Source organism: Podarcis muralis, chromosome 8, assembly GCF_964188315.1.
Source record: "Podarcis muralis chromosome 8, rPodMur119.hap1.1, whole genome shotgun sequence".
Lineage (NCBI taxonomy): Eukaryota > Metazoa > Chordata > Lepidosauria > Squamata > Lacertidae > Podarcis > Podarcis muralis.
In genome coordinates this window covers 6,446,166-6,473,252 of record NC_135662.1, presented here as the reverse complement: position 1 = coordinate 6,473,252, position 27,087 = coordinate 6,446,166, and the positions used below count along the sequence as shown (strand labels likewise).

The window sequence follows — 27,087 nt, the reverse complement described above, 5'->3', positions numbered from 1 at the left end:
TGTACACAAAAAAAAAAAAAAAATCCAGCGGTGCATTAAACTTGATGAAACCAACCAACAAACAGAGTTTATATGCACACACTAGTGGTGCATTAAACTTGATGAAATCTATAAATAAATCCTGCCAGGGTTTGGTTGTTGTTTTTTAAACCGATTGCCCTATAATAGCCATAAGAAATACATTCATACTCTCCCCTTCTTCTGCCGCCTCCGCCCTCCTCCTCCTCCTCCTCCCCGACTTCCTGCCTCCGCGCCGCGGGCAGCCTCTCCCGCTCCTCCCTGCTCGAGGGAAGCCGCCCGAGACTCCGCCTCTCCCGCCCGCCGAGGCCTCCGCGAAGCCCGGGCAGGGGCGGCGCGGTGGGGCGTGTGTGGGTGTCCCAGCTGGAGGGAGGCTGGCCTTTGGGACTGGAGGGTAGGCCTGAGGGCGCCCCCTTTTCCTCGGCCGAGGGGAGCCGGCCCTTCTTCCTGGAAGGGGCCGTGTGTGTCTTCCATATCTTCCCCTTTTTAACTGGGCTGAGGAGAGATTGAGTTGGGGGGCGGGCGCCTCCCCATTTTTTTGCCACCCCACTTGGCACTGAGGAGAAACACCTCAGAGGCAGCTCTTTAGAGGTTTATCCCGAATTATTATTTTTGGGGTTTTTTTTGGCCTTCCCCATTTTGGGGGTGTCTTTTTTGCCTCCCTCTTTTTTGGGGGTGTCTTTTTGGGGTGTCTTTTTGCTTCCCCCTTTTTGGTTTTTTTTGGCCTTCCCCATTTTGGGTGTGTCTTTTCTGCCTCCCTCTTTTTTGGGGGTGTCTTTTTGCTTCCCCTTTTTTGGGGGGGTGGGGTCTTTTTTGCCTTCCCCCTTTTTTGAAGGGGGTGGGCAGGAGCTCTCTAAACCGTTAAGGAAATATTGGGGAGAGAAGGTGTGTTTTGGTCCATTTTTAAAACCATCAGGGCGTCCGCTTTCGCTTTCTTGTCTTCATTTTGGGGTGTGCGCAATAATAATAATAATAATAATAATAATAATAATAATAAATTGTATTTATACCCTGCCCACCCCAGCCAAGGCCGGGCTCAGGGCGGCTAACAACCAATAATAAAAACAAGTTGAATGAATACAACTTAAAAACAAGATTAAAATAAAACCGCTGGCCCATTTGCAAAGCTAAGTGAGGTCCTGTAGGGTTTCAAATTGGATGTTGGGGGGGGTGGTGACGCGACAATATGTTGAGATTCCTGCATTGCAGGGGGTTGGACTAGATGACTTTGGGGGTCCCTTCCAACTCTCCTAGAGTCTATGATCCTGTGATTTAAAGCCTCTGCAAATGGACAGATGGATGTCAGGAGAGCCAACTTAAGAGAGGACTGCTCCCCCCCTCCATTATTTTGCTGGTGTTGGGGAGCCGAGCTTGTAGTTAGGGCTATATGCCTCCCCGTTTCCCAACGAAACCCCCTTCATTGGGGTGTTGTTCATTGGGCCTTCTCGGTGGTGGCACCCGCCCTGTGGAACGCTTTCCCACCAGATGTCAAAGAGAAAAACAACTACCAAACTCTTAGAAGACATCTGAAGACAGCCCTGTTTAGGGAAGCCTTTAATGTTTAATAGGTTATTTTGTATTTTAGTGTTTTGCCGCCCAGAGTGGCTGGGGAAACCCAGCCAGATGGGCGGGGTATAAATAAATTATTATTATTATTATTATTATTATTATTATTATTATTATTATGTTTGAATGCGGTGAGCTGGCCAACAAATTCCCCCTCCCCAAATTTCGGGGTTGGGTGAAGAAATCGGGACGAGGGAGCCCCCCATCTCACCCCCCTTTGCTGTCAATTTTGAGATTAAAAAAGAAAGTGAAAAATGCACCCAAAATAAGTGAAGAGACAATCAGGCAACCCCTTCCTTTCCCCTCCATCCCAGGGCGAGCAGAGACTGAAGGCTGCTTTTATTCCTTATTTTGGGACCAAACCCCCCCAGTTTCGTTGCAAAGGGTGCTTGGAGACAGAAGTGCCATGGGGTGAGATTTGCTACTCCTTGCAGGTGTCAACTTTCCTTTTGATCCCTTTCCCTGTTGGTTTTTAACTTTTTATCCAGCCTTCTGAGCCGAGGAGAGTTATCAGAGGCTCCTCCCATAGCGGATGACACAGACCTCGTTTGTTTCTTTCCTTCTCGGAAGCCAGGAGGCTGCTGTCTTCACCTCCATTCTCCTCTTCCCTTCTTCCTACAGGGCTGGAGGAACTGAACTTGGCTGTCCAGGGTCTGTGGGCTCCGTCTGGAAGGGGCAGGAAGCAGCCCAGGTTCCTCGGCTTCTTGTGGGCTCCGCGCCCTTGCTATGGAAGATGTGCTCCCTTCTTCAGTGCTGGAGATCTGCGTGTTGGTCGGCGTCCCTAAAGAAAGGGAGAAGGAAATGTACCAGGTAAAAAAGGGAAAAGGGACTAAGCTGCTACGCTTTCGCAGGGTTGGTGACTGCAGGAGAAAGGTGGAACAAATCGCTTTCTATGCACCCTTGAGATCCGTTTAAACCAGCGCGGCTGCATTTCTGTGCTATGTAACTGTGCGAAGCTGTTAGCGTGTTCCTGATGCGCTGACAAACTGGTAAATCCACCCTGAGGCTGAGAAGGAAAAAACAACGAAAACACAGCTTCTTTCCCACAGATCCCCTTGTAAATACATAATAGATCGCAGGAGTTTAAGATTATCTCGCCTGTCTCACTAATTTGTCAACTTCCTTCTTTGGCCTTTATTTACATGTTAGGAGCTTGGGGGCAGGGGAAGACTTTTTTAAAAAAAAATTATTTCCTTTTGCAAGGTGAGTGTGTGGTTTTTGCAGATTAAAAAAGAAGAAAAAGAAACAACCACCGCCACTTCCTAAGAGTTAAGATGTTGTGAAATGGAGATGTGCCACTTTGCTTTAAAGTGGGCATGTCACCAGCCTGTGACGTTTCGTTAGCATGCTGCAACACTTAAGTCTTAATCACCAAGCCCTTATGGTTTCCAGAGGGTTAGCTGTGTTGGTTGCTTGCAGGGAAAACACACACCAAGAGTCTTGTGGGACTTTAAAGACCAATAAGCTTATTTTTCTTATATACAGTAGTACCTCGGGTTACATACGCTTCAGGTCACAGACTCTGCTAACCCAGAAATAGTGCTTCAGGTTAAGAACTTTGCTGCAGGATGAGAACAGAAATCGTGCTCTGGCGGTGCGGCGGCAGCAGGAGGCCCCATTAGCTAAAGTGGTGCTTCAGGTTAAGAACAGACCTCCGGAATGAATTAAGTACTTAACCCGAGGTGCCACACACACACACACACAATTTTATTAGTTTTTTAACATATCATTTTCAACAGTAATTAAACATACATAACATACTTTTGCATCTTATAGAAATTTTTTGACTTCCATCAATCACCTCTGAAAATTTTCCAATCTAATCACTTAATACAGTACATTTCTTACTTTCACTATTACATTTAAATCTCATAACTAATATCTCTATTCTTTTTCTACTTTGCAATGTTTCATATATTTCTCCTTACAAAACTTATTGTAGTCCTACTAGCGTAATTTGTTGATTACAGTTGCTCTTCAAATAGTTCGTATATTTCTTCCAATCCTCTGTGAATCTCTGGTCTCACAGGTTTCGAATCCTTCCTGTCATTTTATCTAATTCTGCATAGTCCATTAATTTTGTCTGCCATTCTTCTTTCGTCCAATAAGCTTATTTTTCATAAGCTTTTGTAGATTTATCTACTTCATCAGATGCATCTTCCCTCCAAATTACCTAGTATGTTGCTGTTTTCTTTTCTGATGAGCGCTACTTAAGCAGAGCAGCTCGTTTGTTGAACAACTATCTTCCATCTGAATTGGTTACAGGTTGTTCTAAAAGTGGCTCCACAGCTCCTTTGTTGGTGGGGAGAGTTTGTGTGAGGAATGATAACGCCTATTTGGCATTGTGACGTTTGTGTGGTCTCTAAAGTAGGGTTAAATAAAAAATAAAAAATAAATGTCCAGTAGCACCTTAGAGACCAACTAAGTTAGTTCTAGGGACGCGGGAGGCACTGTGGTGTAAACCACTGAGCCTTGGGCTTGCCGATCGGAAGGTCGGCGGTTCGAATCCCTGCGATGGGGTGAGCTCCCATTGTTCGGTCCCAGCTCCTGCCAACCTAGCAGTTCGAAAGCACGTCAAAGTGCAAGTAGATAAATAGGTACCGCTCCGGCGGGAAGGTAAACGGCGTTTCTGTGCGCTGCTCTGGTTCGCCAGAAGCGGCTTAGTCATACTGGCCACATGACCCGGAAGCTGCACGCCGGCTCTCTCGGCCAGTAAAGCAAGATGAGCGCCGCAACCCCAGAGTCGGCCACGAATGGACCTAATGGTCAGGGGTTCCTTTACCTGTTAAGTTTGTTCTGGGTATAGCTTATACCCAGAACAAACTTAGTTGGTCTCTGGACAATTTTTTTATATTTATTTCAACTGCGTCAGACCAACATGGCTACCTATCTGAATCTAAAGTAGGGTGTCACTCATATGACCTGGGCGTCAAACTGATTTATTATCTGCTGAAAACGGCTATATGATTTTGATAAGTACTCTTTTGGTGCCCAACTCCCTTTTCCCGGGCACCACCACTGCTTGCATGCTTAGGCCGTTATATGAAACATCCTTGCCATTTAAATCTTTATTTTTTCATTGACTAAAAACTACCCCCAATGCCAGCTGTTCATCTCATGGCTAGACTGGGAATGGGGAAAAGCTGATAGCCATTGGTAGGTCTGTCCCCTTACACCAGGGAAGGGCATTGCTTCCTGATCCTGAAGGCAGTTTAATGATTTGCAGGGGTAACCCATGTGGTTCTCACCATCTCTGGCTCGGGCTAATGGGAGTTGGAGTTCAGCAACATTGGGGGGAGACACCATCTGACATAGAGTATGATGGAGTGTCGTGGACACTTCCTATAGAAGACTTCTTCCTATGAGTCAGTTTCAGCAGAATGAACTGAACTGGTTGCAAAATAGCATGCTTAGTTTGTTTCGCCACCAACATCCTACGAACTGACTTTGGTAGAATGAACTAGATGAAGATCAACGTGCTTAGTTGGTTTTATTTGGTTTTGTTGGTTGATAATGGTCATTCTTTGCAGAAAATTGAAAAGAAAAATGTATTGAAGTAAGATAGATTTAAGGGTGTCGCAAGTTCCTGAGAAACCGGCATAGAAACTGTATTAGCTTAGGTTTTCTTGACTTTGCTTCCAATATTGTTAACTACTAGACCAGGCATATGCAAACTCGGCCTTCCAGATGTTTTGGTGCTACAGTTCCCATCATCCCTGACCACTGGTCCTGTTAGCTAGGGATGATGGGAGTTGTAGTCCCAAAACTGCTGGAGGGCTGAGTTTGCCTATGCCTGTACTAGACCAATAGTCTTAACTGTTTCAGACTTGGGACCCATCTTTTAACCTAGATGCGCACTTGGGGACCCATTTCTTAATTAATTTATTTTACCGTCTATTTCTGTGCCATGACTCAGTTACCTCTGAACATGCAAGTTTCATTTAGCTGTCACTAATAGCCATTGATGAAGCTGTTCTCCACAAACTTATCTAATGCTCTTTTTCAAAGCCAGTAGACAACACTGCATCTTGTGGAAGTAAATGCCATAAATTAATTGTTTCAAAGTAAATTAATTAATTAATTAATTAATTAATTCAAAAGGCGAATTCTTTGTTTCCAAGAGCAACTGTGATGGTGAGAACAGCTTGTAAGATGCAGCTTGGACCGCAGGTGTTTTTGTAAAAATGCAAGTGTACTTTGAACAAGCAACTTAATAAAAAGATTTTTGATTACCCCAGGACATCACTTCGTGAGCAGACCATAGCCTCAGAAACTTTAGGGGGAAATGAACTGTGTATTAAATGCCCTGCATAGCAGCAGACCGGCATTGCTTGATCAGTGTATTGACACAAACATTTTAGTTTGTATATGTCCCACAAATAACCCAGAGATGCATTTTAGATAAAAGGGCACATTCTACTCATGTAAAAACACGCTGATTCCCAGACCGTCCGCAGGCTGGATTTAGGAGGCGATTGGGCCGGATCTGGCACCCAGGCCTTAGTTTGCCTTTTGTTGTTGTTTAGTCATTTAGTCGTGTCCGACTCTTCGTGACCCCATGGACCAGAGCATGCCAGGCACTCCTGTCTTCCACTGCCTCCCGCAGTTTGGTCAGACTCATGCTGGCAGCTTCGAGAACACTGTCTAACCATCTCGTCCTCTGTCGTCCCCTTCTCCTTGTGCCCTCCATCTTTCCCAACATCAGGGTCTTTTCCAGGGAGTCTTCTCTTCTCATGAGGCGGCCAAAGTATTGGAGCCTCAGCTTCAGGATCTGTGCTTTCAGTGAGCACTCAGGGCTAATTTCCTTAAGAATGGATGCATTTGATCTTCTTGCAGTCCATGGGACTCGCAAGAGTCTCCTCCAGCACCAGAATTCAAAAGCATCCATTCTTCGGCGATCAGCCTTGCTTTAAAGCCTCAAATGACTCAGGCTCCAAGCATCTGGAGGATCGTCTCCTTCCCTACTGATCCCCGTGGGTGTTAAGATTAGCAGAGGAATCTCTCTTGGTTGTTCCATTACTTTTGAAAGCGTGGGCTGCTGGAGGCCTGGGCAAGGACATTCTCTCTGAAGCGGGAGGCACTGTGATCTAAACCACCAAGCCTCTTGGGCTTGCTGATCGGAAGGTCAGCAATTCGAATCCCCGCGACAGGGCGAGCGCCCGTTGCTCTGTCCCAGCTCCTGGCAACCTAGCAGTTGTGCACACCAGCACAAGTAGATAAATAGATACCACTGTGACGGGTAGGTAAACGGTGTTTCTGTGTGCTCTGGCTTCCGTCATGGTGTTCTGTTGCGCCTGAAGCAGTTTAGTCATGCTGGCCACATGACCAGGAAAGCTGTCTGTGGACAAACACCGGCTCCCTCGGCCTGAAGCGAGATGAGTGCCGCAACCCCCGTAGTCACCTTTGCCTGGACTTAACCGTCCAGGGTTCCTTTACCGTTTACCTATTCTCTGTGACAGCCACAAAGCTGTGGAGCTCTCTCCCCATAGAGGTGTGTTTGGCATCTTCATTGAAGATGCTTTTTGACACCCGGGGTGTCTAGTTTTAGGGCCCACCATATTTTTGTGATGGTAAATTGCTTTGAACTGCTTTTAACATTGCGATTTAATTGCTGTAACCTGCCCCGGGATCTTAGGTTGAAAGGTAGGTAACAAATTGAAATAATAATGTTGCTAATGTTTCAGTTAATGTGTATTATTAATTCTTGAAGAAAGAACTGACACTGAAAAACTGCCCTATGGACTTTTGCACCTAGTTAAATGCTCTTGGCTTTAATTTTGAACTAGTAGACTTAGAGTTTGTTTACTTGGAAGTACAATTCAACAGTAGAATTTAGTATCAGATATGTGTGCAGAGAGCACCATGTACAAAATGAAGATAATACATAAGAGGATGAAGACTGAAGAAGTAATTATTGCCAAATAATATTAGTAACATTCTTTTTAAAATACTGTTTTAGCTGGGATGGATTGTTTCATAACAAAAATAAATTGCTGCTAAGTAGTAACAGAAGTAAATTTCTATATGTGAACCATCATTTGGGGACAAAATAAGAATTGTTATTATTTTATTGTTTTTAGGTTGCTCAAAGACATGACATAAGAAGCGCCCCTCCCTTCGAACCAGAAGTGCTTTCTGTTTTTGTACCTCCGTTCATCAGCAAGGAGGAGTTGCAAACCACAAATATAAATAGGAATGCGTTCAATAAAGGGAAACGGCGTTCCTTTCGGAAAAAGAAAGAGAAATCCAAGATTGACACTGCAAAAGCTCTGAATGGAGCCCATAAAATTCCTGAGACTGAAGATATTACCATCCCTATAGACATTGACCTTAACGGATTGCCACAGCTTTGCTTTCCAGGTAATGTGAGGCCCTGTCATTTTAATAATCAGTTTCATGTCTGTTAACGGATAGGATCAATATTGATGTATAAAAGCAGGGGACTTGTAGTGCTTCTGGAAAAGTGGGAATCATTTTATTGATGATAGATAGATACAGTGCTTTTTTTCTTAAAAAAATGTTTGGTGGTACTCTCATTTTCACTCGAGAATCACCATTTTATAGTTTAAATTGGGAAAAATAAATTCAGTAAGTGGACAAAAGTACAAAGATTCACAAGAGGGACGCGGGTGGCGCTGTGGGTTAAACCACAGAGCCTAGGACTTGCCGATCAGAAGGTGGGCAGTTCGAATCCCCGCGACGGGGTGAGCTCCCATTGCTCAGTCCCTGCTCCTGCCAACCTAGCAGTCTGAAAGCAGGTCAGAGTGAAAGTAGATAAATAGGTACCACTCCGGTGGGAAGGTAAACAGTGTTTCCGTGTGCTGCTCTGGTTCGCCAGAAGCGCCTTAGTCATGCTGGCCACATGACCCGGAAGCTGTACGCCGGCTCCCTTGGCCAATAAAGCAAGATGAGCGCCGCAACCCCAGAGTTGGTCACGACTGGACCTAATGGTCAGGGGTCCCTTTACCTTCACCTTTAGAAAGATTCACAAAATGTTTAGGGGTATGCATCCCCCTGCGTCCCCCACAGAAAGAAAGCACTGGATAGAGAGATAGAGAAATAGAGAAATGATAGCTATAGATGATAGATAGATAGATGATAGATAGATAGATAGATAGATAGATAGATAGATAGATAGATGATAGATGATAGATAGATGTTAGATAAATAGATAAATAGATATAAATAGATAGATAGATAGATAGATAGATGATAGATAGATAGATCATGCATTAGAATCTAATGGTGGGTTACATGATTACCTAACCAATGATTCCTATTCTGATTCTGGGCTACTGTGTATAACTCTCATCCCCATGCAGATAGTATAAGCTGTATCTCGGCTACAAGAGAAAAATATGCTGTACTGAGAAAATCTTAAGAGCAAAAACACTGCCATTCTGGGTGGTATTTAAACAGGCTAAATTAATTTGATTGATTAAGGCTGTGATCCTTTGGCCCCCGGGGGGGAGGGTGTTTCAAGGGGCCGTGGCAGAGAGAGAGAGAGATAGGTGAGTCCTTCCGAGGCTGCTCCCTGGCAATGTGGCAATCTTTGTGACCTCTGCCAGTGGTCTGTGGAGATGTTGAACATCTGTGCCGGGTGAAGATCACAGGAAGTCATGGATCCAAAGGATCTGTGTCCTTTCTTTTCCCCCAGCTTGGGAAAACAAACAACACCGCTTGAACTGTCTTGTGTATTCTTGGAAGCGATGTTGGCTTTGCATTTTAAAATACAAACTGTTTGGATTTCTCTGCCCAGGAAGCTGATTTGGTCAGCCTTCCTAATTTCACTCCTGGCACCAGTTTTCAGGGTCTGCAAATATGTGCGCTGTATTTGTTGTTGTTGTTATTTATTAAATCTATATACTGCCCTTCATCTGAAGATGGCAATTCGTAACTGTGTTCACTACTGCTAACTTTTATTGGCGCTGTGCCTTACAATACGTTCATCTCATTTGCAGGAGGATTTAATATAGCGTTGGAATCCACGGAAGACCGCATCCATTTCCTTGTTTTCACCGACGTCTGTGGTAACAGAACGTATGGTGTTGTCGCACAGTATTACCGGCCTATGCAAGTAGGTTGTTTACCCTGCTGCTGTGCTCCTAATCCGACAAGCCCAAATGCTGAGTTTATCATTTGCAAATGCTGACCATTCTCAAAATTAGTCATCTAGTGTCTGTATCGTTAGCTACTGCTAAGTTATTACGGTTCAGGGCATATATCTCTGAAGAAGCAAGACCCAGCAGAGTTCTTGATTGTGAGTTCTAGTCACAGATATATCTAGGGCGAATGCTTTCGACTTTGTCAACTCAGGTAACTTGTTATTAACACGTGATCATAAACCTGTAGGGTGGCTTTTGTAAGCAGAACATGGGAATTCCCCAAAGAATATAACACCGTATAACACTGGCCCTGAAAGACCTACCTTGGCTCCCAGTACATTTCTGAACACAATTCAGTTTTGGTGCTGACCTTTAAAGCCCTAAACAGCCTCGGCCCAGTATACCTGAAGGAGCATCTCCACCCCCATCGATCAGCCCGGACACTGAGGTCCAGTGCCGAGGGCCTTCTGGCGGTTCCCTCACTGTGAGAAGTGAAGTTACAGGGAACCAGTCAGAGGGCCTTCTCGGTGGTGGCACCCGCCCTGTGGAATGCTCTCAAGGCAATATACAACAATCTGACTTTTAGAAGACATCTGAAGGCAGCCCTGTTTAGGGAAGTTTTTAATGTTTGATGTTTATTGCTTTTAATAATAATAATAATAATAATAATAATAATAATATACTGTTGGGAGCCACCCAGAGTGGCTGGGGAAACCCAACCAGATGGGCAGGGTATAAATAATAAATTATTATTGTTGTTGTTGTAGAATTAGAATGGGTCTTGAGTCCCTAATATGTACTGCAACATGTTCTTAAAGTCAACATTATGTCCCGTATTTTATAAATGTGCTTCTTGGTTTTCCAAAACTGAAAATTTTGACAAGTGCCTAAAGTAGCATGCATTTTTCTTGTAGGATGCCCACATCTTCTATAATGGACAAGCTTCTTGGGAAACGGCAAAGAGCTCTAGATCTGCCTCATATTTTGTGCCATTTGCAGTGTGCATCATATCTAGGTATCCCTACTTCAATGCCCTCAAAGACTGTCTGTCTTGGTAAGGATTATGATCTAAGCTACTTTGATGGCAGTAACGTGCACCCATAGCTGTGATTTTATTTGTTACAGAAGCTGTCGAAATATGCTATATCATAGTAAGAGAGCTTTTAGTGACCAGTTACAACTGTTGGGAGGCAAAGGAAGCCAAATTAAGGCAGCAGATTCACCTATTTGTAGGCAGCGCTGCAGCATTTTGCTTGAACGGTCTCTGTCTTCACATCAGTGTGGAGCAGGAAACGATTTATTTTAAAACCGTCCTTCCAAGTAGGTTTGCAGATTGGAAGGAAAGTATTCCCCAACAGATAGTCGAAGGCAGTGCTATAATTAATCAATGTCCTTATAGGTCGAAATTAATTGGGTTCCCTGTGTTCAGAACGGCACTTAAAATGTATTTATTTCAACGGTTATTCAGAGATTAGTGATGGTTGTCAGCATGGATGTAGTCTGTTGCAGTTACGTATATTGTGATGCATTTTGATTTATTTAACAAAATTTATATACCGCTTATTCAAGCTAAAGACAAACTAAAATATTAATCAAAAACTTATGAAAGCAAGGCACGTATTTAGATACATTTAAAAAATATAAATATATATTTTTAAAAGTATATTTCGTTGGAGCAAAGCAGTTTTTAGCAGGCACCAAAAACAACACAAAGAAGGAATGCAGTAAGTTGGCGGATATATACTGTACAGAAGAAAAAAAACTTTGAAGGAAAGAGAATTTTACTAAAAGTAATTTTGCCTTCTACTGACATACGCTTCACTTCTATTTGCTTTTTTTTTATTTCAGCTTATTGGCACAGTTGAAGTCTTACAAGGATTTAGATGTTGATAACTATATAAAAGAATTCGCCGCCAGACTGTGTTTAATCCCCACTCCTCCTCCAGGACCTTTGCACTTGGTAATTCTGCAAGATACTACATTTGATTCTGCTGTATATTAGCTTCCTTAGTGTTTGTCTGGAAATGAAGGAACTTAAAATAACCCTGTTCTGAAGAACTTGGTTCATGACTGGTGCTCAGAAGAGCAAAGGCTCATGGCCACTTTCCCTTCCTCTCTTATTTTCCCCTAGGCCAGTGTGGTGTAGTGGTTAAGAGCGGTGGACTCGTAATCTGGTGAACTGGGTTCGCTTCCCCGCTCCCCCACATGCAGCTGCTGCGTGACCTTGGGCTAGTCACACTTCTCTGAAGTCTCTCAGCCCCACTCACCTCACAGAGTGTTTGTTGTGGGGGAGGAAGGGAAAGGAGAATGTTAGCCGCTTTGAGACTCCTTCGGGTAGTGATAAAGCGGGATATCAAATCCAAACTCTTCTTCTTCTTCTTCATTCTTCATTTTCCCCTCCAGACCAAACTTATCCTTCAATTTTTTGTCGACAGTGGTACCTTGGTTCTCAAATTTAATCCGTTTTGGAAGTCTGTTCCAAAACCAAAGCGTTTCTAAACCAAGGCGCGCTTTCCCATAGAAAGTAATGCAAAACGGATTAATCTGTTCCAGACTTTTAAAAACAACCCCTAAAACAGCAGTTTAACATGAATTTTACTATCTGACGAGACCATTGATCCATAAAATGAAAGCAGTAAACAATATACTGCAGTCATACAATAATTCAATCAGTCAGTAGGTGAACTGGGTTCCACACAGTCACAAAAACAAAACAAAAAAGAGCCGCAGAAGCAAAAATGCAAAATAAATAGCAAAAACAGACAGACCTCAGCGTAACACTCAAAACGGAAGTGTGGCACTAAAATTGGAAGCGTAACACTCAAAACTGAGCACGTTCGACTTCCGAAAAAAGTCTGCAAACCGGAACATTACTCTAGATTCAGGTAGGTAGCTGTGTTGGTCTGACGCAGTCAAAATATGTATAAAAAAGAAAAAAATTATGCAGGCCTTGGGAAAAATAAGAGAGGAAGGGAAAGTGGCTTACAGCAATTTTAAAAACACACTTTGGGAATCAGTTAAAACAGATTACAGTCAACAGAATGCGTGTCCTAGAATGCATGTCTCAGTTGTCAAAGAGAGGTGCACTTTCAGCATATCAAGAAAATTACACGATGAAGGTGCCTTGACACCAGACAGCAGCAGGCTTGTGTCTGCAAATTCAGGTCACCCCTGCCATTAGCAATAATATAGGACAGTGGAGTTTCAGTGGAGAGACGATGGTTGGGAACATCTTGTCTCTGCATTCCCTCTCTCCCTCCCATGTTATTTTGACTGTAGGGGAGGGAGGGGTTGCATGGGGGAAATGGGTGTGTATGAGAGGGAATGCTTTAGCTCTCCCTATCTTCTGCTTTTCCTGCTAGAAATAGCCTTTCCTGCTTCTTTACTGCTATTTGGCAGTAAATCCATGCTTGAAGATTCAAGTTCTGTTCCTGTCCTACACATTTCTGCCTTGGGTGTTCCCTGTCTTTTAGGACCTCTATTTCTACTCTGATTTTAGGACTGCAACGTTTTTCTGCCCATGCTGGGATTTTTAGGTAGTGGCGCTGTGGGTTAAACCACTGAGCCTAGGGCTTGCCGATCAGAAGGTCGGCGGTTCGAATCCCCGTGACGGGGTGAGCTCCCGTTGCTCGTTCCCTGCTCCTGCCAACCTAGCAGTTCGAAAGCATGTCAAAGTACAAGTAGATAAATAGGTACCACTCTGGCGGGAAGGTAAATGGCATTTCCGTGCGCTGCTCTGGTTCGGCCACATGACCCGGAAGCTGTACGCCGGCTCCCTTGGCCAATAAAGCGAGATGAGCGCCGCAACCCCACAGTCGGTCACGACTGGACCTAATGGTCAGGGGTCCCTTTACCTTTAAAGAGGAGTAATGGAGGTTATCCTTATTTTGCAGAACATGACATAATTCATCGAAGAATGTGCGTTTCTGGGGGTTTTTTGTTTTCAGTGCAGACTGTAGGAGTTTGCATTCAATCTTCATTCTCTCTCTTCGTCCAGAGCCTGTCTAGGGTCTGGGTTGAGCCTTTGTCAATAGGTATCTGATCACAACAGTTTTCAGGGTTTATTCCAGTGTCTGGCAATCATGAGAATGCAGAACAGTTCTGTAGTCTCTCCTAGGACCTTTAGTCTGTGTGAGAACCTGTCACTGAGTGATGCAATTTAATGTAAGTTTTCTGTCTGTGTTATAGTATCTGAGCCTGTATTGCAACTGCTCATGATTGTGCTTGAAATAATAATAATAATAATAATAATAATAATAATAATAATAATAATAATAAATAATAAATATAAGTTCTACAGGAGTTATTAACTAAATCTCATCTTACTTAACACCAGATTTTGCATTTGTTTTCACGGTTCATCCGCTCAGTAATGCAACTGTTATTTTCTGTTCCCGCCCCCTCTCACATGAATTAACATTTCCTTGCTCAGAAAGGGATTAGACTAGACAGCTCATTATCACAGTAGATGTCAGATAAGTTTAATCTATTGTCAAATTCTCCGGTTGTTTTGTTTAGTCCCTTCCTGTAGATGAGCAAAAAAAAAGGCAAAAGCTTGTTCATTTGGACAAAGAATTACTGCAGATCTGTGAGTGTTCTGCATGCAAAACCAGTCTTCTTGGGCCTGTTTTCACTGTTTTCGTTTGTAAAATATATTGTAGTTGCAGTTTGTGGTTATGACACAAAAAATAGCTGACCACCCACCTCTGTTGTTCCTCCTAGATATTTAATACGAAGCCTCTCCAGGTAATATTTCCATCACAGGAGGATCCTGACAGCCCACTTATCGATCTGGATCTACACCTTCCCTTCCTATGCTTCAAACCGGAACAGGTGTTACAGGTATAGCATGGCTGTCTTGTTTTAAGCTGGTGGAAACTGGATCCGTGTATAGTTTGTGGGAGTTGCGCAGAATTACTTTGCGCTCCGAGGCCCCCAAGCCCTTCCCCTGAAAATAACTTCACACTGACACATAATTTTAGTTTAAGTTATTGGGCAAAATTTAGGCCACAACTTTATTGATTACAGCAAAGTGAGTGGTGTTGGCTTAGGCATTGGCAACAGACTATAACTGACTCCTGCCTCTCGGGCTGGAAGTCTGAAAGGGTAAACACTAAACGAGGGAGCAACATCAATGAAGACCAACGAAGCTTACCCCGGGGTTCCTGTGGTCCTGGCATGGCCCTAGCCCCTCAAGCGGACTTCAGACGAGATCCAGGACCCCCAGATTCCTTTACCGGAATACCCTTATTCATGGAGGGGCAATGATGGCCGCACCTCCCCTCCCACACACTTCAATAAGCCAATTCCTAACCGCCAAACCTTACAAAGTTGTGATGATTGCTAAGGGGGTAGGCGAAAACCAAGTGGCCACATCCAATCTGCCAAATGGAAAAATTCCTACCCAGCCTTTGCTCCAAAACAGGCGACCCAATCCGAAGCAAGGCCAAAGCAGCACCACCTAAAATTAGGGAGGGAGAGCAGGTATTCGGCAGTGCGAATGCAAGTACCCCCAGTTATGCGGCGCTGCCGCTTTTATAGGCCCCAAGAAACACGTCAACTGCCCTGATTGGCCCAAACAGCCTGGCGTGATCCCGGGGCCCAACGGTTAAGGCTTGGGCCACGCCCGGCAACAACTCTCCCAGCTGGGGTGCCTTATGGGCTCGTGCGCAACCAGGACCCTCATTAAGGAAAATCCCATTTGTAAATAATTTCAGCCTAATGCCCTTGTTCTGAATGAGTGAAACGGGCCTCCGGCAGGGAGCATGCGAGAAGACAGACCATACTTTTAACGACGGGAGCACAGCGATCCCCATAACCAGGCAAAGTCTCTCCCGCCTTTCCATAGCGAGACCAGGGCTTTGACAGGGTCGCCATAAACACTGAACGCTCTTAGTGGCAGTGAGAGTAAGAAGTCAGAGGGATGTTGCCAGTTCAATTCTCCTTCCATCTTTCTGCTAGACGGGATATAATAAGAGTTACTGAGATGAGGGCCTTCTCGGTAGTGGCACCCGCCCTGTGGAACGCCCTCCCACCAGATGTCAAAGAGAAAAACAACTACCAAACTTTTAGAAGACATCTGAAGGCAGCCCTGTTTAGGGAAGCTTTTAATGTTTAATAGGTTATTGTATTTTAGTGTTCTGTTGGAAGCCGCCCAGAGTGGCTGGGGAAACCCAGCCAGATGGGCGGGGTATAAATAATAAATTATTATTATTATGACTTTTGTAAAGTATGCCAAGCACTTAAAATTGGTTAAATAAATGATGAGGTGCTGTTACGCTGAAGCTCTCCCTATATGGAATTTATGGTGTCCTGTTTTCCCTCCCTTTCCAGATCATAACCTGCATTTTAACAGAGCGGAAGATTGTTTTATTTTCCTCTGACTGGGCATTGCTGACCCTCATATCCGAGTGCTTCATGGTGTACATCCACCCTATTCAGTGGCAGCACACTTTCGTACCCATTCTGTCTCGTCAGATGTTGGATTTCGTCATGGCTCCTACATCTTTCCTCATGGGATGCCACATTGATCATTTTGGAGAGGTTTGCAAGGTCTGCTGTGGGTCCAGTTCTGCTTCTCTGCTTCTGTCACCTATAAAATACATTCAGAGGTACAGGCAACTCCCCATTTGTGCTGGAGTTGCGTTCTGGGTCATTGCCCACTTGCGTGGGATCAGAAGCCCATTGAAAAAGCCTGCCAACCCCTTTTTCTACCTCCATTCGACCCTTTTAGTGACGTTCCAGTGATGTCTTTATGACTTTTCCAGGTCACTTCTAGGTATGTATTTAGGGGACCGCCTCTCTGGTCTGCCTCGCAGAGGACCTTAAGGTCCATGGATAACCATAGTTTAGAGGTCCCGGGCCCTAAGGAAGTCAGACTATCCTCCACCAGGGCCAGGGCCTTCTCAGTGATGGCTCCGGTCTGGTGGAATGCTCTGTCCCATGAGACTAGGGCCCTGCAGGATTTAACCTCCTTCCGTCGGGCCTGTAAGACAGAGCTATCCCACCTGGCCTTTAATCTGAATTCAGCCTGATCTTTTATTTCCCTTCTCTTCCCTCCCCCTACCCCTTTTATGAAGATCCCGCAGCTAATTCTCCCCTGGCCTCCTCGCTGGCCCAAGTAGGACCAATTCAGCCAGCTAGCCCTGGGGATTATCTAATGCTTATCTAATACGAATTAAAAATGGAAAATGGTTTATACGAACACATGGTATTATAGATAACCGGGCCCTTTTGAAGAGATTACGCATTTAATAATATTCGTCATGTATGTAGTGCACCCATTTAATCTGCTTCTTAGCTGTGCTGTAGCTGCAACCCCAGATAACCAACCGAGTGGCAAAGGACGAACTTCTCTGCCGCTGCCCCAGCTCCTGAATGCTGGCTCTCGCTCGCCCTGCTATTGCCATGATTGCTGTGTAAATCCCCTGACATTTCTCATAATTGCTGCCACCACCAGTGCAGTCTCAGGTCAGACCCTTTCGCAGGGGATTATAAATGCTGGTTCATCTTCCAAGGAACCCTGAGAGTTAGCTCATTTCCTGTTTTATAGGGTTGTGGCCGTGCTCTAAAGAATTGGCTCCCGTTGTCAGCCTTCACATTTGAAAGGACTCTTCAGTCTTTTCGGAATGGGATGATTTGTGTAGGATATTTTTGCACGAGTCCAAGCGGCTCCCCAGCGAGGCTGGAATGGACTGGATGGAAACACAGAGAGTTGCCTTGTCCTGAGTCAGACATTTGCTCCATCTATCTCAGTACTGTCTACACGGACCGGCAGTGGTTCTTTGGGGTTTCAAATGGGCGTCTCCTGTAGTTGCCGCACATTGAACCAAGACTTTTTGCATGCAAAGTACCGTATTTTTCGCTCTATAAGACGCACCAGACCACAAGACGCACCTAGTTTTTGGAGGAGGAAAACAAGAAAAAAAATATTCTAAATCTCAGAAGCCAGAACTGCAAGAGGGGTCGCTGGGCAGTGAAAACAGCAATCCCTCTTGCTGTTCTGGCTTCTGGGATAGGTGCGCAGCCTGCATTCGCTCCATAAGACACACACACATTTCCCCTTACTTTTTAGGAGGGAAAAAGTGAGTCTTATAGAGCAAAAAATACTGTAAATCACTAGTCAGTAAGACTTGATTTAATTCTTTTTTTTTTTTTACAGAAAGACTCATTCTTGCAGGTATAATCTTAATATTTACAACCAGATGAAGGTTTCATTTTTGGAATAATAAATTTTCAGAGCAGTTTTTACAGTTATTTCAAAAATTACTGATTTGGTTATACTATTAGAAATACATAGGCAGGTAATTATGAAATTATTGTGAGGTTTAATAAGTTAACTGTTTATATCTGGACAATTTTTCTGCTGTACTTTATTGGAAGGAGAAAAATAATCATTTCCTTAATAACAATTTATTTAACTAAAACAATAACATTATATCATATGTATCCATGTTTGTTAACTGTTGTGGTTAACCAATTCTTTAAAAAAAAAAACACTTAGTCTGAGTTTTAGCACACATGAAAAACTAATCCTTACTTCCTGATGATTAGCCTTAAGACTATAATGTAACATAAATAGAAAACTTTAGAAAGGTTTTTTCCTCCAAAAGCATTTTATTTTAAAAATTCAATTTAAAGCAAAAGAATCCGATTTAAATAAAAAAATCTGATTTTTAAAATTATTATTGATTTTTATCCACCCTGCTCTGTGTCCAAAAATTCAAAACCTAGGTATTTTTATTCATATGGGGCTGGATTCAACTTCTTGGCCTCATTTGCAGAAGCCAGAGCATGCCAGCGCAGCAGGGCTTATTCCCTCCCCTTCCTTACTGTATTGCCCGCTAATCCATTCTGGGGGGTTGAGAAGAACCCCCAGAACAGTGTACAGAAGGAGGAAAGGGGAGAGCACCCGTTTGGCCAAGCAAAAATGATTTCACAAAACAATCTCCTAAGTGCTGCATTGAATTCCGCCCACATTAAGTGAGATACCTCGTGTGGTATTCAGCTAAGCATTGCTCAGGGTAGATCCACTGAGATTCACCAAATCAGTTTCATTAATTTCAATAGTTCTACTCCTGAGTAAAACTTAATTTTAATTGCATTTCATGGGTGGTATTCAGTTATTCCCTTGTTAATAGTGTCATAGCTTGCATTTTGCATTGCTTCCTCCTGCTTAATCCATATTGTTTTAAATGATGAACCTGTCTGTGTCTCAAATAAAAAGGAAGCCGACGACTTAATTCTAATTAACATCGACAATGGCGATATCGCGCAATCCCAGTCCTCGGAAGAGGAGACTGAAATTCCAGACATCCCACTGGAGGCGGCAAAAATCTTCATAGCAAGGTAGAGATAAATGCTAAGGATGAAAAAATGAAATGCTAAGGATGAAAAAATGAAATTGTTTGGCAAAGGCACACTGCGATTTTGTGCACCTGCTCATTCTCCTGCTTGGCGAAGGAGTGTGAGGTAGTGAGTTGTGCGGGGGCTGAAGTTATCTTCATCCAGTGTGATTAGAAAGATGGATTCCTTTGGTGGATTGAGGGACCTGGGGTGGGGGGCAACAGGGCGCCTGAATGGTGGCAAGTGGTGTGCGTTAATTAACTTACGCCATTCACACAAATACACGCGCAGAGATGGTTGATGGGTTTTCTGAAACAAACACCCAAAAACTTTGAACTGCAAAATTCTGATAATGGCGCATGATCCAGTAAGATAAAGGGTTTCTCTTCTAGGTAAAGGGAAAGGGACCCCTGACCATTAGGTCAAGTCGTGGCCGACTCTGGGGTTGTGGCGCTCATCTCGCTTTATTGGCCGAGGGAGCCGGCGTACAGCTTCTGGGTCATGTGGCCAGCATGACTAAGCCACTTCTGGCGAACCAGAGCAGTGCACGGAAACGCCGTTTACCTTCCCGCTGGAGCGGTACCTATTTATCTACTTGCACTTTGACGTGCTTTCGAACTGCTAGGTTGGCAAGAGCAGGGACTGAGCAACGGGAGCTCACCCGGTCACAGGGATTCGAACCGCCAACCTTCTGATCGGCAAGCCCTAGGCTCTGTGGTTAACCCACAGCGCCACCCGTGTCCCTTTGTCTTCTATAATACACCTTATCCCATTTTCTCTTGTGTACTGACACCTAAATGGTTGAGCAAATTCCCCCATATATACTCCAAATTCTTTCTTAAGTCTGATTGCTTGTCGAGACAGGCATAGCTTAAGGCCTTTGGTTTCAAAGGATGCCTTGAAGCCATTCCACTCTGATTCTCTCCTTCCTCCATCCCTGGGGTTACCATTGAGGCTGGGTGAGTTTTTGACTGTTGAGACAGTACCTGTCCTGGCATGCCCCCACATCTCTCAGACCACCCCCCCCCCGGGTGGATTTGATTTAAATCAAATTGATTTAAATCACGATTTAAATCACTAGTCAGTAAGACTTGATTTAAATAATTTTTTTTTACAGAAAGACTCATTCTTGGTGGTATAATCTTAATATTTACAGTCAGATGAAGGTTTCATTTTTGGAATAATAAATTTTCTGAGTGGTTTTTACAGTTATATCAAAAATTACTGATTTGGTTGTACTGTTAGAAATACATAGACCGATAATTATGACATTATTGTGAGGTTTAATAAGTTAACTGTTTATATTCGGACAACTTTTCTGCTATACTTTATTGGAAGGAGAAGAAGAATCATTTCCTTAATAACAATTTAAACAATTTATTTAACTAAAACAATAACATTATAGCATATGGATCAATGTTTGTTAACTGAGATGTGGTTAAACAATTTTTTAGCACACATGAAAAACTTAAAATAAATCCTTACTTCCTGATGAATAGCCTTCAGGCTTTAATGTAACATAAACAGAAAACTATCTTTAGAAAGATTTTTCCTCCAAAAGCATTTTATTTAAAAAATCCAATTTAAATCAAAAGAATCTGACTTTTTTTGTCATTGATTTTTATCCACCCTGCCCCCACCCCTTGATTTCTGTAGGGGAGAAAAGGTAAAAAAAAAAGGGTAAAAAGGTAAAGGTAAAGGACCCCGGATGGTTAAGTCCCGTCAAAGGCAACCATTGGGTTGCACATTAATCTCGCTTTCAGGCTGAGGGAGCCGGTGTTTGTCCACAGACAGATTTCTGGGTCAGGTGGCCAGCAGGACTAAACCGCTTCTGGCGCAATGGGGCACCGGGACAGAAACCAGAGTGCATGGAAATGCTGTTTACCTTCCCGCCACAGCAGTACCTATTTATCTACTTGCACTGGTGTGCTTTCGAACTGCTAGGTTGGCAGGAGCTGGGACCGAACAATGGAAGCTCACCCCGTTGTACGGATTCGAACTGCTGACCTTCTGATTGGCAAGCCCAAGAGGCTCAGTGGCTTAGACCACAGCGCCACCTGCATCTGCATAGGGGAGAAAAACATTGGGCTTGAAGACAGTACCAAGAGCATCTGAGCCTGACTGAGCACTGTGTGGGAAGAGGGAAGAGCTCAAGTGCCACACCATCCTGGAGCTAATTTTTCAAGTTTGAGTGTTAGGTGGGGAAACCCCAGATTCTCCACCTTCTGGTAGGGACCCATTTTGCCCCCGCCCCCTTTTGTATGCTGAGGAACTTTCCCAGTCTGTGGAGGGGTCAGGTAGTGACATTTGGGGTAAGCCTAAGAATACATTCCCTCCACAAAAATGCTTTAAATTTTAGCGAGTTACATGTTCTTTCCCCCCCCTGCAGGGTGGAAAATCTTCAGCTGCACTATGACCTGGAGCTCTCCCACCGTGCTTCCTGCACGGACCTTGGTGAAGTTCAGCTGCGAAGGAGGATTTGGCAGCAGAGGCTGAATTCTGAAATTCAACAGATTACTCTGCAGTTAATAGTCAATATCTTTAGGTAGGTGCTGAAATAACTCTTGCACAGTGCATGATTCTGGAACTCAAAGCATTTGCACTTTCTCTCTCTCTCTTTCTCTCTGTCTCTGAGCTCTCCTGCTCTCTTCTGTACTAAAGTGAAGAGTCCCTCGATTCAGCGAAGGAATAAATGAGGCGTTGAATCTGACGCTCAGTTATGGCAGTGTTTCTCCTGGGCATAGGGTTGGCTCCAGCAGTTGTCTTTCCACAAGGGCCGACATTGATGCCGAAATCCAGCATCGCCTGAGCTCTGCGAGTGCGGCTAATTTACGTTAGATGTACTTTTAAGCTGCCTGGATGGAAAGTGTATCGCATTACTCATCAGAATTTCGACTGGTTGGAGGGGAGGCACTGCTAACAATTCTGTGAGTAATGTTATGAATCTCCCCAGGCTTCCAGGACTTAGTCTTGAGGACAGAATCATTGTTAAGAGGAAAGGGATTACATACTTGTAGCCAAGGACAATTTTATACTGAGCTTTCAAGTGGGTTTTTGGCTGTTGCCAGTTGATTCTGTGTGAATTCATTGTAATGTGGCGACTGAGGGTGGAATTCAAATAAGTTTTACTTTGAATAGACCTATTGGATGGGCTTCAACTAAGTTGACGTGTGCATGGAACGAGGTCCATTCATGTAGCAGGACTCCCTCCCCTCTGTCCTCCCCCCTATATGCTCTTGGGGGGGGGTTGACTATGCCTAAATAAGGTTAACGGTCCACCTGAATTTTGGCACTCATTTGACGTTTGCCTTTGTACCCATGCAGCTGTGACATTTCCTGATGCCATGCTGATCTTAACCGTGGTTAAAATAAATGAGAGCATCCTACAAGTTTGCATTCTCTCTTCTCCTGCTCAATTCCTCCCCATCCCTTTCCAGTGTTAACTATGGGCTTGCAAAGGCTGCTGACCATAGTTTGCTTCCAATGAGAGCTAGAAATGCGCTTGAGTTGTTTTTAATGGTCACTTCACTGCAGACACGATTCTGCCCTCTGGTCACTGCTGAAAAGTTAGTGGAGTTTCGGTGGTAGAAGATGAGTCGGTGTGGAAAGAGGTCAATAAATGTTGCATCTGCCCAAGGTCATAATACCAGTTGAGCATCATTGTGGTTGCTTTTTTTAAAAAAAAAGAGAGAAAATAATTATAATTTGGAATCGGGGAAAAAAAATGCTAGGGATGTATTTTTCAAAACTGCAATCTTAATTCACTACACAGAATTGGTACCCCTAGCACCATAGTCAGACATACCAACACTAAAGGGGAATTATTGCTGCTTTCATAAATATTTGAGCCAATGCTTTCTATGAAGAGGTAAAGTGTTACAGTGCTAAAGCCAGTCAACATTCTGTCAGTGGGTTTGAGATTTTTGTTTTGTCCTTTTCTTCCAACTTTCCCTTTGTTCTTCTTTTCCAGTAGTGTCTTTCCTTTCTTCTACTGCTTTATGTGCCAGAATCCAGGACCAAGAAAAATACAAATGCGAAGCGGGATGTGTGTGTTTGCAATAATTAACAATAAGGTGTTGCTTGCAGACCATCTTGCAGTAATAGCCACCGGGGCAGATGCCTTTCAAAAGGGGTTAGACTGATTTGCAGAACATCAGTCATTGGCTTCAGCTATTATACACAAGAGTGATCCTTCACTTTCCTAAACCTATTTGTGTGTGCATGTTCTGCCCCCTGAAACGCATTTCAAAATATGCCGAAGTGTGCTGTCCGATTGGGAGCTGTGTTCTGATCCACAAGCAAGTTAAGGAGTGTCAGGCCAGTTTGGTCCCCTGAGATAGCTCAGTCAGTCCAGCAGGAGACTCTTAATCTCAGGTTTGTGGGTTCAAGCCCCAAGTCGCGGGGGTTGGGCTCCCAGCTCTACACTTCTATGATTCTGTTGAAAAGTGACCCAGACAAATTCCTTCTCCACCCCTAACTCGTACACTTCCATGGCACAAGCCTTTTCCCCATGTCCTTTATATGTGGTGGATGCTCTGGGCTGTATTAGATGTGTTGCTGAAGGCTTGCAGGTTACAATAGAATTAAGGGGGGGGGGCGTGGGTTTAATGATTCCACCTAAAGAACTGAGCACAATTAATAAGGACCTTTATTCATTATTGATTTTGATAATTTTGTTTTACCAACAGGGAGGTGAAAGATCATTTGAATTACGAGCACAGAGTATTTAATAGTGAGGAATTTATGAAAACGAGAGCGGTGTGCGACCAGCAGTTTTACAAAAAGGTAAATCTTCAGAACTGATTTGAATAATTTTGTCACTCAACATTATAAGTAGAGTTTTAAAGAATTCGGGTATTTTGGATTTGGCCTGTAGCTTTCCTTCACAAGTGTTCTTTTAGGGGAAGTACATGAATTCAATGATTTATTTTTTTAAGCCATTTAGCTTCTAGCTGTTTATTCATTCATCCATCTCGTTGTATGTCCTTTGGTCTTACCTGTGCAGAACGGTTGAAAGAAGGATTTTACCTTTTGGCATAGCATTATGTAATGGGAGAACCTTGACTAAAACCACTGGAAATGCCAGCTCCCTGAGTCCTTCTTCTGCCCTCTCCTCTGAGTGGAATAGCCTGGACTATGACATCTGTTGCCAAGGACCAGGAAACTGCCATGAATACCTCAGTGGTAGCTGGTGGACCCTGGACCTGGTAGGGTGAATTTGTGGGACCCAGAAGGATGACTTAGGCAGTGTTAGTGGACTGTTAAAAGTTGCCACCCACAACCTATAATAGGGGCTTCCTCAACCTTCCAGACCTATGGGAAAATATCATTTCCCTTGGCCTGTATATTCACTTTTAGGCTTACTTCCCAGATTATGAAATAAAGTGATGGTATATTACTTGGTCTAGGATCTGGGAGACCACGCAGCCATGAAGTTCACTGCAAGATCTTGGGCCAAACACTGGGTTTGGCCCCAAATACCTACCCCACAGGGTTGTTTTGAGGAGAATGTGGCGAAATGAAAGACCATAAATATAAAACAAGAGGGGAGATCTCCAGTCTTTCTGCCCCTGATTCTGAAGGGGGTGGGGGAGGCTCAGTTTGGAATAACATGAGAACAAAAACTCAAGCATGACTAAATCTATATCAGTTAAATCTCTTTTAACATGACTAAATCTGTACCAGTTATTTGTTTAAACATGCCATTCTAAGCTGTGAGATTGTCACACTTTGGTCTCAAGTGTGTGAGGACAAATTGCGAAACTTACCCAATGCCAATTATTTTAACAAGGGTCCGAATTTGAGGGGCCTCCTTGGAGCTTGAGTGTCAGATCCAAATGCCCCCCACTTCTTCCCCATCCCTCAACGCCATAGGTCCTGGTCATCCGTTGAACATAAGCCACCAGCATTGTTTTGGAAATGGATAACAAGAGTTTGCAGGGTGTCTTATCAACAAATTATTGTTTGCGTGATGAAATTCTGGCAAGGCTGTCAGTGATGATGGCAACCCTTGTGCAGCTAATATCCCATGTCGATAACATGCCACCTAGTGGATGAACACAGCTAAAAAGTCACATAGAGAATAAACAGAGAATTAGAAAAGAAGAAATTCCAACCCCCCTCCTTTCAGTTTTTCAGCCCTTGCATTGAAAAAGCGTAGCAGCTCTGTCTCTTTACGATCACGTGCCTGTGTTCCTTTTCCACAATTTTGGCCAGTGTGCCAGCTTTGCCTCTTCTTGGAGAAGGCAAATCTGGCTGCGGTCACATCCTGGTTGAACTTTTGCAATTTGCTCTATGTGACCGCAATAGCTCACAGGCGGCTTCTCCTCACATGAACCTACCCGGACCCTGTGATCATCAACTGAGGCCCTTCTTTGTGTGCCTCCTCTGCGAGAGGTCTGGAGGGTGGCAACATGAGAACCGGGCCCTTTCTGCAGTGGCTTGTGGAATACTCTCCCCAGGAAGGAGATTTGAAAGCTGCATATATATGTATATATATATGGGATGCGGGTGGCGCTGTGGGTTAAACCACAGAGCCTAGGACTTGCCGATCAGAAGGCAGTGGTTCGAATCCCCGCGATGGGGTGAGCTCCCGTTGCTCGGTTCCTGCTCCTGCCAACCTAGCAGTTTGAAAGCGCGTCAAAGTGCAAGTAGATAAATAGGTACCACTCCAGCGGGAAGGTACACGGCGTTTCCATGCGCTGCTCTGGTTTGCCAGAAGCGGCTTAGTCATGCTGGCCACATGACCCGGAAGCTGTACGCCGGCTCCCTCGGCCAATAAAGCGAGATGAGCGCCGCAACCCCAGAGTCGTCTGCGACTGGACCTAATGGTCAGGGGTCCCTTTACCTATATCTATACCTATATCTATACCTCTCTCTCTCTCTCTCTGTCTATATATATATATATATATATATATATATAATGTGTTTTTCACCCCCTTGGTGCTTTGTTTGGCACCCCATCCCTCAGCAGGGTCCACACTTAGCGAGCTCTGGCTAAGTTTATCATTGGGCACCATTATGCAGTTCACTCTGTGGCCCTGTTCCCTGGGTTTGAGCACATGACTGCTCCCAGGGAGAAGATCCTGTTGTTTTTGTTTTTAAAAAGTAGCAGCAGCAACTTGGAGAACCAATGGGTGTGATTAAGAGCAAAAAGGGAAAGGGGGGAAAAACAGCAAAAAGAAAAACAAATGCAGCATTGTGAATAACCATAAATAAATAAGAATAAAAATGTGACCCCACCACCGATACCATTCCGTTGTAACTATCCAACCTCACAGAATTTTAACACCTCTTGCAATGGTTTGACCCCTTTCCGTTTTAACAGTACGAATTCTACAAACACTCTCCATATCTCCTCAAAATCATTTCTCCTGCATATTCCCCATCTTACCTTAATGGCACGTGTTAATTTATCATTAATAATTATATTCCACATCTCTTTATACCATTCTTCCATTTTATATTCTGCTTGCCCCTTCCACTTCCTGGCTATAATAATCTGCGCAGCTTGTCAATAAATTTGTGAGCGAGTCCTTCCTAGCCTGCGAACCTGGATAATAATGCTACCTCTGGTCTTTTGATCAGAGCATTGGGAAGTTTCTTAGATAAACGCTTCTCCCCTTCCCCTCACAAAAAAACTAAGCAGGTGAACTTCTGGTGTGAAGCACTAATCCAGGCTTTCTCAACCTTGGCCCTCCAGATGTTTTTGGCCTACAACTCCCATGATCCCTAGCTAGCAGGACCAGTGGTCAGGGATGCTGGGAATTGTAGTCTCAAAACATCTGGAGGGTCGAGGTTGAGGAAGCCTGGTATAAAGCAGTGGACCTAGCCCAGGCATCCCCAACCTACGGCCCTTCAGATATTTTGGCCTACAACTCCCATGATCCCTAGCTAACAGGACCAGTGGTCAGGGATGATGGGAATTGTAGTCTCAAAACATCTGGAGGGCCGAGGTTGAGGAAGCCTGCCCTAATTGTAAGTGTGCAGACATACAAGTCCAGCTTTAAGGGGACGCTTTGGGGCTGTTTCATGTCAGTGAATAGCTAGCCCT

General features: G+C 44.0%; 1 protein-coding gene across 2 annotated transcripts in view; it reads left to right on the top strand.

Moving 5' to 3' along the window:
- The first annotated feature begins 814 nt into the window (after positions 1-814).
- DENND3 (DENN domain containing 3) overlaps positions 815-27,087 on the top strand; it is a 48,323-nt gene continuing 22,050 nt past the window's right edge. Inside the window, exons 1-11 of one of the 2 annotated variants that reach the window (XM_028736071.2) lie at positions 815-903; positions 2,206-2,394; positions 7,665-7,944; positions 9,546-9,661; positions 10,604-10,743; positions 11,538-11,649; positions 14,412-14,531; positions 16,023-16,241; positions 18,916-19,037; positions 21,424-21,579; positions 23,723-23,819. In XM_028736071.2, coding sequence (XP_028591904.2) covers positions 2,311-2,394; positions 7,665-7,944; positions 9,546-9,661; positions 10,604-10,743; positions 11,538-11,649; positions 14,412-14,531; positions 16,023-16,241; positions 18,916-19,037; positions 21,424-21,579; positions 23,723-23,819 — 1,446 coding nt within the window. In that variant the 5' untranslated portion in view covers positions 815-903; positions 2,206-2,310. Of the gene's footprint in view, positions 904-1,771; positions 1,996-2,205; positions 2,395-7,664; positions 7,945-9,545; positions 9,662-10,603; positions 10,744-11,537; positions 11,650-14,411; positions 14,532-16,022; positions 16,242-18,915; positions 19,038-21,423; positions 21,580-23,722; positions 23,820-27,087 lie in introns of those variants that run through there. The other variant, XM_028736072.2, reaches the window with a different exon arrangement.